This window comes from Simochromis diagramma, unplaced genomic scaffold, assembly GCF_900408965.1.
Source record: "Simochromis diagramma unplaced genomic scaffold, fSimDia1.1 OVJJ01000216.1, whole genome shotgun sequence".
Taxonomy (NCBI): Eukaryota; Metazoa; Chordata; class Actinopteri; order Cichliformes; family Cichlidae; genus Simochromis; species Simochromis diagramma.
This window is the reverse complement of record NW_024386883.1, coordinates 19,165,559-19,179,999: the sequence shown is the minus strand read 5'-3', so window position 1 is coordinate 19,179,999 and position 14,441 is coordinate 19,165,559. Positions and strand designations below refer to the sequence as shown.

Here is a 14,441-nt window from a genome sequence, read left to right as displayed (position 1 = left end):
TGTAATCTACACGATTGCAGATAGATGACCTAACATGCACGATTTCAGATTGAAGAGGAAACCTGGAGAAAACCAGCCAGGCGTAGAGAAAAACATGCTCGCTGCTTTGACCTTTAATTTTATTTTGTAAAAAACTAAGTGCAACCAATGACAAAGCACAACAACGATCAGATCTTTTCCTGAGTGAGTCTAAATTTTATTTCTCCAACCAGTCACCAGTTAAAATGAAAGTAATCAGTTGGTTGAAACAGTAGAAAAAAAACCAGGCTGCTTCCTCTTTCTGCAGGCGCCACAGTTTCCTCTGTGGTAGTACTTGAGCAACACTAGCGTTTTGTCTTCATACCACCCACACACTTTCAGACCCATCGCAGGTTTGACTTTTCAATGAACAGCATGCTATTAAAGTTCGCGCAGATTGTCGCTGCTTGTTGCCTGAATGTAAAAGACATTTTTATAACGTGGCAGCTGCAGCTCTGAGAACACAACTTCAAAAAGTAAAGGACGCATAAAAACAGAAGTTGTAGCAACGCTTGATCCACAGTCTCGGTGTGTTGGACAGGAAGCAGTGACAGCCTGGCGATTACAAAAGACGTCAACTGTCATCTCAAAAGTGAGTCTTGGTTTGGGGGACTGTTTTTCATTCTCAGTTTATTCTGCAACAGTTTCCAAAACCTTCCATATAACATGGTTACAAAGTTCACAACTCCAACAAAATATACAACAATCATGAGGTTCATGCACAACAACCTGACCACTACCATGTGTATGTGGATAAAGCGGGGGTCAGCGTGGGGCTAAAGTGGGGTTTGGGCAAGTAGATGAACCCTAAAATCCTAATTATTGACATCGGCGTGAACGTGTGGCGGAGATGGGAGGGTCATCTCAAATCATCGAGAGCCTTCTGCTTATAAAAGTTGCAGGTCGATCGACGGGCTCCATGGAGCTCATATAACTTTTATTTGATAACTGGTCTAAATTTAAACTAGTCTAGTTCCTGTAGGAGGGAAATGTTTTCTACACAAATGGAAATGTATGAAAATGAAGAGCAACGACAGCAAACACTTCAGTGTTACGCTCAGCATGAAAGTTCTGCCAGACACATCTTATCTGTAGCTATTTTTATTTAATTTAATAACTGTACAGTACTCTCTGTGTATAGTAACCATTGTTCTTAATGTAAATATGTAAGAAAATTGTGTATGTTTCTGTTCTGTGTCCTGTTTGTTTGTATATGTGTCTTTTTGGCTGCTGTTACAACCAAATTTCCCCGTTGTGGGACAATTAAAGGATTATTCTATTCTATTCTATTCTATTCTATTCTATTCTACATTAATCAGCATTAAGCAATTTCCCAACCGTCCGGTTAAAAACTGTGAGACAAAGTCAGTTATTGCTACAAATGAGGTTAATGCAAGCACAATGTCATGGATCATATCCAAAGTGGTTGGAAGTGAGATGTTGGAGTGTGAAGGGTCACTGTTGACCTTGGAAAGAGTCGTTTCCCTCTCACAATAAACTTCTTCCTCAGCATATCCACTCCGATCAGTTCTCACAGCAGAGATATCTCGCATTTAAAAACTAAAACTTAGCCTTAATACTGTTAAAGTTTGTTATTCACATGTAACAACTCATTTATTCAATCATTTGTGATTTATGGAGGTTTATGTGTTGGAACTAATTGTTGATGAGCAACAGTTTTGTGATCACAGGACAGTGTGCCATCCATTTTCTGCCGTTTTGTACACAACCTGAGGTCTGCTGGTGATAATATCAGCCATGTGGATGAATGAGAGTCTATTTCTGTACAGAATTAGGAAGCTGCCACCACCGCTGCTGCTGTATACAGAGGAAATGAAAAATCAACACTGATCGTATTCCCTCAGTGAAATGTCACGTTTAATACTGAGGATGAGTAGCTCATGTTTCACTGCAGCCGTGTGTCTGACAGTGTGTTCTCTACTTTATTTGCTTTCTTAAAGAGTTTTGAGCCTCGGGGCCACCATACCAGAGTGCAAAGACACGGAGAGAGACACTAGAAAGCATAACATCTTCTGAAACAATGAGGGGATTGAATTCAGGCTTTAGATGAGCCACAAAACTGAGAAACACACAGAGCCGTGCTGTGCAGCAATTCATAAATTAATATCTAAAACTGGACGTCTTTTAGGGGTTTTTCCCCAGTAAAGCGGAGTCATCTGCTTCTCACTAAAGACATTTTAAGATATAACTCCCACACAATTCCTTAACAAACAGCCCGGTGCAGAAACAGTTAGGTCTCTGTGGACAGTTTTCATAATGACTGCAGCAGGAGACTTTTTTATGACCCTGGAGCCATACTGGGAGGGCTTTAGGGTAGGGGCGTGGCCTCTGACACGGCCTGTAGCTGCTGATTAAATGTTGATGTTAACGACTCCAAAGTCCACACCCGATAAGTGACTTAACGATGGCTACGTCCATCTTTTAAATACAGTCAATGAGGGATTGTGTCACGCCAAGTGGGCGTTGGTGGAACTGCAGTTTGTGTCCAGAGTTTCAGCCCAGTTACTGCTCGTTTCCCCACAGATGAAACTTTATTTATAAATCAATAATTTGCATCCTTGGGAGGACGAGGACACGCCGGTAATCATGATAACAGTGAAAAATAAAAATCAAAGAATGACATGATGTTAAAAACATCGTAAATAATCCACCTGCACAGCTACAGATTCTTCCCTTTCAGTTCTTAATATATTGTTGCACAATTACCCACTTAAATAATTTCTTGTGTTTTGCATGATCACAGACTGTGTTTTCCATGGTAATAGTTCCTTTATCTCCTCTATTTCTTAATTCGATGTTTTTTTGTGCAAGTCTAATCATGTCGAGTTTGAGGTACCAGCGGTGATGACTGAGGGAGTATTCAAAGGGTGCCATGGATACGATGTGTTTCAAAGGCGTCCACGTCAAATGAGATAAAGGTGCTGCTCTGAGAGAGAGAGCGACTGGAGAGAGAGCGGCGTTAGCTCACCTATGGTTTGTCGAAGCTCCTCGCACAAACTTATGTGTGGGAACTGCAGCATCTGCTTCCACTTCTTGCTCTTTCCTTTTCTGTTCCCGCCCCCTCCTGTGAATGACATACACATGTTTTATTGTATTTTGGGTTTGAAGGAGAAGAAACATTCAAAAGTAAATCAGCAGGATGTGTCGTCATACCGTTGATACTGAGAACCCGACTGAGGATTTTTAAGACTTAAATATGCGTCGAGTGCATATTAAAAAACAGCACAGCGTCGAGCCCTGACGAGCCGCGCCCTGATGCTTCTGAACAAGTAAAGTAAGAAACTCAAATTCTGGTTTCCAGGTTGGATTTTGAGACCATTTCTGAGGCGGTGGAGAAAAAATCATTTCAGAGAGCCGATCGACCCGATCGATGCAGTGATCTGATTGGCCAGATCTGCTTATTCAGATCCAAAAAATCTAACTTGGTTTGAAAACATAAATGTTGCAAATTCGCCCAGTGAAATCACATGATCCGTGTGAAAAGCTGCACTGAAAAAGCAGACATGCAGATATTTTCTGAGCGCTGGATGTTTTTCCTGTGCTTAAACAACAAGTAAATTCATTGCAGGGACAGTCTGCGTTAGCCTGACTGCTCACCACAGATCACATTTAAACGATGGTCTGTTTGTGTGTTAGAAACCAGGAAACTCGTTGGTTCGATGAAGTCGGGTTTTTTTCAATCTTAGGACTGAGAGCGTCCAGCAGTCATTTGGGAAAAATGTTATTCTCCAACTGGTTGTCAAGTAGTTTCTGGAGGTCGCCAGCTTAAAAGCTTCCCTGCGACTGCTTTAGTCACCCATAGTTTGCACGAAACACACCAACCTATCTGCCAACATATAACCTGGAAACAGAGAGCGTTTCCCTTCCAAGTAAAAGTTACGCCTTACTGTTGCAACCAACACGTTTCAAAAGGTACAGCTTTTACTTTGACGGGACACTATATTTGTAGAGTAGTTTGAGTGTTTGCAAGTCGACGTCTTCCATACTGGTGGACGAAGCAAACGCCAGGAAACTCCAATTTGGATTTTTATTTTAAGGGAACACACGCCAATACGCCAATCACAAGGTAACATTATTTTACTCCGATGGTGGTTCACACTAAGCAGACCAGACCAGACTATAATACAATAGAAGCTGCAGCAGGTGATGTCTGTGTGGTTTTAAAGCTTTGTTGTTGCTGTGATGAGATTCTTTTGATGGCCATGATGTAATTCCACATAAGCAGTCCTCCTGTTGGTGGTCATGGCTGAATATTCTTGGGTTCCCAAAATCACTGTTCTTCATGTTTCATCTGAAAACGCCACCATAACAACCACAGTTTACAAAGTAAACATCACGTGGTAAACACAACTTGCGACCATGAGCTCCACGAAGGTCGTAAACTGAGTACGAAGCAGGGTCGCTTTCTCATAGACGTCTATTCAATCAGATCTGTTTGAAACCAGAAGAGTCGCCCCCTGCTGGAAGTTGGTTAGATCGGTCCAAACGTGAGAACAGAAGAGAGAAAAGCAGCATGTTGTGGTTTTAGTAGGAAGCGCAGGCTCGATCTGTGGGGGTGATGTGACCAGAGGTGCTGATCTGAGCAGATGTGGCTCCCATGTGCTTTAAACAAACAGCAGGAAACCCAACACTCATACCCACAATCACTAATTTTGCAGCTTCACCCTCTATCTCTAATTTTGAGGGTTTGAGGCTTACACATGTTCAGTAACACCTCTGCTGTTGTCGGTCGTAGGTGGCAGGCAAGGCCAAAGGGCTCGTTACAACAAGTGATCCCCAGCGATGAGCCGGCTCCTCACCAATCCAGCTGTGCACACACGAGCTGCAATGCACAAAGGAAAATGAAACCGAGAGCCGGACAAAGGTCTGCCTGTTTTTCCCTCCTTCCTCCAGAGTCGTATTCAAATAAGACGAAACCAGTGAGTGAAATCTGATTAAATTTGGTCCTTTGAATTTACTCAGAAGTGATATCGCTCTCTAAAAGAGGATCTTTGTAAAGCTGTGACCTGCTGGTCTGCATCTGAGGATTGTTTGTTTTAGGGTTTCTGGGATGTTTTGAAGGACAGTCTGAATAATCACAGACACTGAGAAAAACAGAGGGAAGTAGTTTCTAAATCAATAATCAATTTAGCAAACAGGTCCTGGAAGCCTGTTTAAAGCTTTTGAACATGAAGCATTTTTCTCTGTGGACAAAAGCAGACTGTCTCTGCACCCAAGCCTGAACCACTCCTGAATCCTCTTTGTTTATCTCAGTTAAGAGCACATGCTGTGGTCAGAGGAGGGATCTTTTATTCGAGGCTCCGTGTTTGAAATGCGATGAGGTTAAAAGTCATGGCAACCCTGCAGCCGATGAACCGTTTTCATAGAAGCCGTCGAGCAGGGTGAAGACAAAGAGCTGCAGAACAAAGAGAAACCAGAGGAAGTTCCTGTCCTCTCTGTGTTTGGGCGGTTTCTCAGAGCCAGGCGGCACTCTCGTTTCTGATAGAGCTTCATTCAAGACGCAGCAATAAGCAGGACCACCGCACTCTGTGAGCTCATGTCTGAGCCTCGAACGCCAACCATCCTCCCTTTGCAACTTTAGGAAAGAGATCGGATCCTGTCACCATGCTCCGTATATATCTGCTCCAGAGATTCTTAACATTTAATCTGATGACAAACATCCATTTTTAGAGATATTGGATCATCGCGCTACAAAAACAAGAATAAAGTCTTAAGAATCTGCATTTAATATTGATGCTCATCAGCAAAAGTCGGGAATTCAGACGATCTCTAAAAGTGGAGCAAAGCAGTGATGGAGAAATGTTTTGGTAGCATCGACTGCAGTTCCTCTAACAGCCAGTTCACAAAAAGTGACTCGTTCCTCATTGACTCCCATGTTAAAAAAAATCCCACTTTACAGAAGAAATCAACCAGCTAAGAATAAACACATTGGGACAGTTTCTCCCTTTAACTCAGCTTCAGTGTGGTGGGTAAATTTGTTTATAACTGATCCATCTCGATCCTTCCGAGGCTTAAAGTTGGGCTGCAGTGATTAATATTGGATTGTAGCTCTAGTAGAAGTGGATTGGGCTTGTTCCCATCATGCATTTGGGAGCATTTTTAGTGGAATATCTGATAAGTAATATATTCTCTTCTGCTTCCAAAAACCCAACAGGACAGCTGCAATAAATCTAATCAAACTGCAGGTTCATAAATGGACATCAGTGTCTGTGGTCTCATCATCGTGTTGCTATTTTCTGGCCCTTTGCTACAAAAAACTGGGACAGAAAGTCCGATTTAAAGAATAAAAAATAAAGGAGAGCGAGTCCCCCCATCTGCTGTCTGTAAACACCCTCTTACGTGAAATATCGTGAACCTGCACCATCCAGGCTTTCACTGATAACACGGCGTTGTTGTAAATACAGCAGCAGCCTTGAGGCGTCCAGCCTTCAGCATCCCTGATCCTGAAGGAAGGCAGTCCACGCTTCAGGATTTGCTATTCAAATACTTCCAGGCAGCTGCTTTGAAAATCAATTACTGTCATAGAGACACTGCAAACAAGATGTTGTGTTTGTGCCTGAAAAATGGGCGATGATATCAGAATTACAGATAAGCTGACTGATGCCCCGCGCCCGCTGTGTGCATTAGTGAAAATGTAAATCAAGACAAACAGCATGAGTACACGGATGGAAAGCCAATGAAAGACGGACTGAGCGATACACCGATGTAATTAAGATGAAAGCAGCCCAATTCATCCCGCACTCTCAAAGTCATTAGGCAGTTCAAAGGTTACACTTGAAGGCCAAACATGACCCTGGAGGCCATTATGAGGCTGGCTTATGAGCTAAGCAAGGTGAGTTCAGGTTTAACCATGCTCTGAAGCAAGTCCAGGAAGGAAACCACTGCCTGCTGACCAATCAGCTGACCAATCAGCAGGCAGTGGAACACCTTAAACTCTGTATTTCCATTCATGAAGACGTCTGCTGATTTCAGGCCTTCACAATGACTTTGACTGGGTTCGGTGTTGGGTGGTGTTTTTCTGAACCATGGAAATAATTCTGTGATCATCCACTTTAGGTGTTGCTACGCTGGTCAGTGCATCCATGCTTTCAAAGAATGAACAAGATTGTTGATTTGACTGGTCTCTGAATCATTTCTAGATCTTTTATCAGTTTCCGGTCCGATTACTTTTAAGTCTCTGGAAACGGGACACTGTCTTTAAAAAAGACTGTAAGTTCTGATGTTGCAAAAACACTCTGCAACAAAGCTGAAGGTCTGCACGTCTTTGCATCTTGATTATCTGATCTAAAATCCACTGTGGTGGTGTATGCATTGTGTATAATTTGTGAAGCAAGGCACCACAACCAGGAAGCTCCTCTTTACAATAAAATGTTAACATCGAAGGCCCCGGTAGGACCATCTCAGGACACTGTAGGTAGAGAACACAGACGCAGACTGACTGTGTCTTCTGCAGAGGCCACACACATTCTGATTTAGTACAGATTTATCAAATCAGTTTATCAGCTAGGTCCAGAAATGCTTCTTTTAATGATGTTTTTCTGTATGTCAGGGCACCGGATTAAAATGCTGAACAGGTCATTACAACTTTGGTGGTTCAACCAACATGTAAACCGAGGCAAGTGCTTACATCGAGTGGACAGAAAACCGGCCTCAAACATGCCGATTCGCAGCTTTTTCAGCAAAGCAAACTAAAAGTTGTTTTTTATTTGTCTCTGCGACTTCGTTCCGCTTACATGTTTATTTTTAAAAGGCGTTATTTTAAGGTGTTTGTGCTTCGCTTTAAAGCTCACGATTTCCCAGATTTTAACTGCTGTAAACAGCAGTGAGAGAGGAAGTGACATCAGGGACCGAAATCACATAGCATAAGGTGAGAACTGGAACGCAAAAAAAGAGAGGAGGAGGTGACAATCAAGTCAGGTTCAGATGCGGCTTTTCATGGTATTTCCTGTGAGAAGGCCTGTTTCCTTTGTGCTGTGCATTCAGACTGTGGTTTCCTACATTAAAGGAGGATATTTGTGTCTATATACCAGCTAACATTACTATAGGTGTAATGTGGCAGTATTATGTGTTCGAGTGCCGGGCCAACACTCGTATATTTTAAGGCCGCCTCCTCTTACCCAAGATGACAGATTGTCAATGACATGCAGTCGGTCAATACGACCTGGCTACTTACAGCCTGAAGCAGAGGGAACCTCATAAAAGACAGAGCCTGAGAGTAAAGGCGGGGCTTGAAGGATTTTAAAGCAAACTTTATTGGTGTTTTTGTCAGCTTTGATTAGTGAACCGCTTCAAGTGCTGACACCTGCTCCTGGATTAGAGACGTCATCATCAGTCTATGCTCTCTCAGTCTTCCTGAGAAATACATTAGCTGTGCCCGGCTGTACTATAGTAAAGTAAGCAATGAAGAAACACTACAGATAAACCATGAACCATAACATGTTCTGCTTTCTCAGAAACATTCCTGCCTTTTCACTATTGATAATGTCTTTACAATTAGATAATGGAAAAGTCTTCTCACTACAGAAGAACCATTAAATGACAGAAGACTTCTTTTCTTCTTTAACTCTAGATGAACCCGACAATTTGTTTCATGTATTTGTGTTGTTTGTTTGGTTGTTTTACAGATTTGTTGCACTGATGAATTTCTCTGATTTACACCAGCAGCATTTCTTTGTAACGTCCTGCTGAAACTGCACTTGGGCTCTAACTCTTGGCTGTTTATTATCACTTTTACACACAGATGGTTTATTAAATGTTAACATTTTCAAGAAGGTTTTTAGGTGATCGTCTTCCATCAGACTGGACTGACTTTAGCCCCTCTGTTCTTGGAGGACTTTGTTTGACTTGTTTCCTCATCCTTCTGTAGCAGGACGCTAATTCTTTATTTCAAACTTAAAACTTTACAACAGATTGTTATATTCAGTTGCAGCTGTGGCACAAACCATATCTTTCTCATCCATCTATAGTTAGCTGGTTTATAATTATTGATTAACAACATTATTGCCAGAGATCTTATAAGAGAGACTCGGGTGACAGAAACAATCCTGCACTCAAATCAACGGGAGTTTATTTGGTAGGAGGCAGAGGTTGACCATAAAGGGTTTTTTAAACCATATTTAGGGTTAAATTTAAACAACCTTTGGTGATTATAAACAACAACCACACAAACAAAGTCAAAAGATATTTCAGAAATGGTGAGAGTTGCTTTCATGAGGACTCTGTCCTGGCCGCAGCCTTCGTTAGTGCACCGTCAGCATTTCTGGAGCTTAACGGGCTCGTTGGTGCTGCTGGATTTTGCTTGTTTAGCAAGTCAACGAGTTAATAATAGTGGTTTGGAAATAAAATAAATGAAAAACTATTTTTAATGCTTTGAACAGAAAGCAAATTATCCATAACAGGACACTGTTACCAAGCACCAGCCATATCTACTGCCTCGAGTGATACCTCATGTATGCGACTGAGATCTGAGTAAGTTTACACTGACATGATATCGGGACTGATGATGCTGAATGAACTTAAAGTCGGTTGGACGTTTACATCAGTTTATTGCCTCACCAGACTTTTTGATTGCGTGCAGCAGTTCAGTTTGGTCGTGCTGTTGCATACGCATGATGCCGTCTTTGTGCCCGTTTTATGTGCTTAATTGCATCATTCTCTGTGCAACATCCAGGATAACCTCCCAGATTTTGAAACCTAAACGGTGGCAGGTGTGACCACGTGCTAACAGGGTTTACTGCGGGGCTTTAGATGCCAAAGAAGCACCTAAGCTAAGTGTTAGCTTAATATACGTTAGAACATCTAAAACATGGACAGAAATCACACAGGAAGTTAAAGAACGTATTAAGCTAACATGGAAACACATCTAATCTAATACAGCTAACTAGATGGCTAACCGTGTAGTAACAGTGTAGCAGCTAATTACGCCAATATCATAGTGAAAACTGAAAGTGGACTGGGGCGTGTATATTGTGTTTTACTGCACGTCTAAAATATGAAAAAATAATTCTATGTTTGGTTTTGACGTCGTGTAAAATCGCTCCTCAGTGCTGGCCTAAATCACCGATCGTCCCTGCAGCACAAAAGCAGACATCTGCAGGGCATGAGCGTCTCTGCACACAGGAAGTGACACGAAAGGTCACGACTGGAACTTTTGCACAGCAGAGAGCGTGTCATGTCGGCCTCTCTCCTGCGTTCGTGCTCCAGCGTTCACGTCGCGCTGCATGATTTTAGGTCACTGACACATTCAGTGTTTCTTAGCGTGCCATCATGAAGAAACCTGCAGCTCAGAGGCCTGAACCCCCTGACTCTTTGTTTGGAGTAAACTGAAGAGCCGTCACGCTGCACATGCCTTTCGGGGAACTTTTGAGACTCTTCACGAACCAATTCGATTTCCAAGGCACACTGAAATTAACTGGCACTAATTGCTTAACAGAAGTGAGGAAATGGGCTAAAATCACATCCTTGGGCAAAGCTGAAGACGGCATACAGTATACAGCACTCTGAATAATCCAACTGCAGAGTAAAACAGGTCAACTACAGATGAAACTCCCAAAAATGCTTCCTTCTGAAATTTCCATAACACACCTGAAGGACACAAAGATGTTGAAAATCAAGGTGCTGCCCCTCTAAAAGGTTTACGGATGCAAAAACAGAGCTGCTGATGAGCTGAGTTTATCATCGTCTGGCTGAATACCTCCTCTGCACCGAAGTTATATGCTCTTTGAAAACCTACATTTAGATTACAGGATTACCTTTAGGACTCATGTGCAGTTACAAAGAAAGTACACAAACACGAATTAATCAGGTTCTTTGTAGGTTGTAAAATTAGGTCAACACAACCTGTAATAAAATACAAAATCTAACATATGTATCATCACACTTTGTAACAAAACCAAAGCAAAATGTAGAAACAGTGTGGGCAAAACGAAGTGCACCCAATGCATCTGTAGAGACTTAGAGGTTAAGTATCAGCCAGATGCTGATAATCAAATGCAGTTAATTCATTTATCATCGGAAAGCATGACCACCTCTATTGACTCATTCAGGTGTGTGATAACACAATTCAATTATATTTTATTTTTATAGCACAAATCACAACAACTGTCACCTCAAGGTGCTTCGTATTTTGAGGTAAAGACCTTTCAATGATCCCCAACAATCAGACGACCCCTGTGAGCAAGCGCTTGGTGACAGTGGGAAGGAAAAACTCCCTTTCAACAGGAAGAAACCTCCAGCAGAAGCATACTACGATCTTCTCAGGAGTGAACAGCAAAGACGTCCAAACGTCTGGGAAACTGCAGAAAAGCCTCAGACTCTACGGGCCTCAGTCAGCTTATTAAAGGTTAAAGTTCATGTCAGCACACTTAGACAAAGACTGCACAAGTACATCCTTTTTGGAAAGGTTTCCAGGAAAAAGGTCTCTCTAGAAACGACATGGCTGCACGGCTTAGGTTTGCAAATCTCAACAAACTACAAGACCTCTAGAGCAATGTCTTTTGGACAGACAGAGTGGAAATGCACAGCGCCACCTCTGGAGAAAGCCAAACACAGCAGATCAGCAAGAACACCTCATACCAACTTTCAGCATGTTGGTGGATGGATGATGATTTGGGCACCTGGCAGCCGTTGAGTCGACCATGAACTCGTCTGTGTACCAAGACTCAATCGTGAGGCCATCTGTCTGACAGCTAACGCTTGAACTAAACTGGGTCGTGCAACAGGGCAACGATCCGAAGCAGCAAACAGAACGATGAAAGAAAAGATTCAGGGTCCTCGCCACGCCTGAAATGCTGCGGTTGGACATTCACAGAGTTGTGCATAAACAAGTGCCCACAAACCTCAATGAGCTGAAGCAACATTGTAAAGAAGAGTGAATGAAAAATCCTCCACAACCATATCAGAGATGAATAAAGTCACAGTTTAAATTACTCCTGCTAAACAGTCACTGTTTGTCACACAGTCTGGTTTAGTTTGAGTAAAGACCCGCTGTGATATGTCGGTGTTGTTCACTGCATTATCACAGTTTATTGACTGTATTTATCGCTCCACTAACACTATGTAACAACCAGAAGAGTCCAGCGACACTTACATTGAGAGGAAACAACTTTATGAAGTGACTGATGCGTTTCGGCTCGTGGCGTTCTTCGGGGTCATTCGGCCAAGCTGAAACACGTTGGTCACTTCCTGAAGTTGTTCCCTATTAATGTAAGTGTCGCTGGACTCTTCATTGGTGCACATGACATGAATATTTTTCCAATTTTAAAAGCAGGGATCATCGTTGTTAGAGCGAATCACTTCACTCAGCTTTTACATCAATTTGTGTTATTTTAAATACACTACTGATCCAAAACACCTCATAAATTATTATTTAAAACTACAATATCCTCAGATATTTAGAGGAAAAAAATCCCAGTTTGAGTTAAAGAAAGTGAAAAGTTGTCCAACACATGCTGAAGAATAACACTGCCAGCCCTTGTTTCGATGAATGAGTGCCCTGTTTACTGAAACACGTCTTAGGTATGTAAATTAAATTAAACAAATTATTCATTCATCCCCAAACAAAAGGCCGGGGAATTATCCCGATATCAGATGACTCTCACATCCAAAACCAGGCAAACCCCAGTGAGGTCAGAAGAGTCACGGCTGCATGTGTGATGACTCAGTGGGGACAGTGCTATATGAGGAAAACTGAGAACGATCATTAAACAGCAATTATGTGTTACATATTAAGCAACGAGAAAAGATGCAAACTGGTGCAGAAAATTCTGCAGATCGCAGGAAATTAAAAGCGCAAACTTTGTGTTGAACTTAAACTCAAGAGTTTAGATAAGTCTCAGCTCCAGAGAGGTCAGAGTCAAGGCCTGACGGGCCCAGAGATACGGTGCCTTTCTCAAGGGCGCTTCGGCTGGATGCCAGCACAGAGCCTCAGGTCCTGGTTATGTATGAGCACAGCTGATAAACTCATGAAACATCTTCTCAGGTGCCTGTGCACACGGCATTAGGATCATGTCGGCTGTGAGCCACTCAAACCTTTGTCTCCTGTTTACTGGAACAATAACAAAGGCCTTTGATCGCAGGAGGGCCGTTTATGTTGCATTAGGTATTCAAAAGTGTTAAGAGTTATTGGACAAACTGTGCCAGTAGAGTGTCCTACGAGCCAACCTTTTCACCTGGACCCTTACCCACAGATATCACAGCTTCCTGGTTGCAGCTGATTAATGAGGGCCGTTTTAATGATGATGATCTTTGGCAGGAACAGTAAAATCAATTGTGTGCACAAAGCCGTGCACAGCACAGCTGCTCTGCCACAACATCCTGTTTCGCAAACTACAGGACGATGCTGCAAGATCAGCAAGGGAAACCCGATGTGTCGCTGCAGCCACAGTTCACGGTTACAACCCTTTCCGGACAACCTTTTTAGGTACACTATCAAAGCCACGCCAAAAATAATTTTAAACATTTGCTACTTGTAACGTTTTCCCAGGTTTTAGGTCATACTCTTTGATGCAGCGTACACTGGCATATAGTAAACATTCATACATGCCCTGTGTAGGTAGCATAACACAGTTATTGACTTTACAATGTAGTCGGCACAATGAACAAGGAAGACAGAGATTTCACGGTAATTAAGAGATTTGTTTAAACATATTCCACGCCGAAGTGGACACTGTTTGTTAAATTCTTGAATAAAGTCCTCATTAAGTTGACATTCAGCGTAGGACCACGGATATGAAACAAAGCCTTATACCGCTCGAATTATAAACGGAGTTCGGTTGGTCGTTTCTATCTACTCGTACGAACTGTATTTACGGTAACACCCTGCGCGCATAATCAGAAGATTTGTCAGGAAGTGCAGGAACAGTTCGTGCCGCCTGAGTCCGGGGCATCCCTCCGGTGCTGTGACTGTAACACACCGGTGGAGCGGAGCTGTCACACCGCCTTCCCCATCCTTACCTTCCCGTGCTTTGAGCAGCACAGTGTTGGCCACGATGTTCTCGAGCTCCATGTTAATGCTGTGCGGGCTTACAGCAGCGGCAGCACACCGAGCTCCAGGTCCCCCCCGGCGGCTTCAATCACAGTTATCCTCTGCCAAGCACCGTCCACCGCCACCACCTCCTCCCACCGCCCAGCCAAGGAGGAAAAACTCCGTTCTGCTTTCGCGCAGACCCGTCCGGTGACAGCCCGCGCCCCTCCTCTCCTCTTTCGCCTCCTGTTACTCCTCCTCCTCGCTCCATCTCTCCGCCCTGAAGCTGCTGTCAGAGAGGAGGAAATAAAGCAGACTTCTCACTCTGTTACAAAGGCGCGTTTAAGGAAATAAGCATCATAATATCAAAGGCAGATAGCTCACTCTGCTCATATCTAATGCTTCGGTTTTGAGCTAAGTGTGTGTTAGTTAAAGAAGC

At 42.8% G+C, this 14,441-nt stretch overlaps 1 protein-coding gene across 1 annotated transcript in view; it reads right to left on the bottom strand.

Moving 5' to 3' along the window:
• The window catches only part of grk6 (G protein-coupled receptor kinase 6), a 48,119-nt gene extending 33,942 nt beyond the window's left edge, over nucleotides 1-14,177 (bottom strand). The window contains exons 1-2 of the mRNA XM_040032566.1: nucleotides 13,993-14,177; nucleotides 3,008-3,103 (exon numbers count right to left, since the gene is read on the bottom strand). Of these exons, the coding sequence (XP_039888500.1) occupies nucleotides 3,008-3,103; nucleotides 13,993-14,044 (148 nt within the window). The 5' untranslated portion in view covers nucleotides 14,045-14,177. The remainder of the gene's footprint in view (nucleotides 1-3,007; nucleotides 3,104-13,992) is intronic.
• Nucleotides 14,178-14,441: the final 264 nt, after the last annotated feature.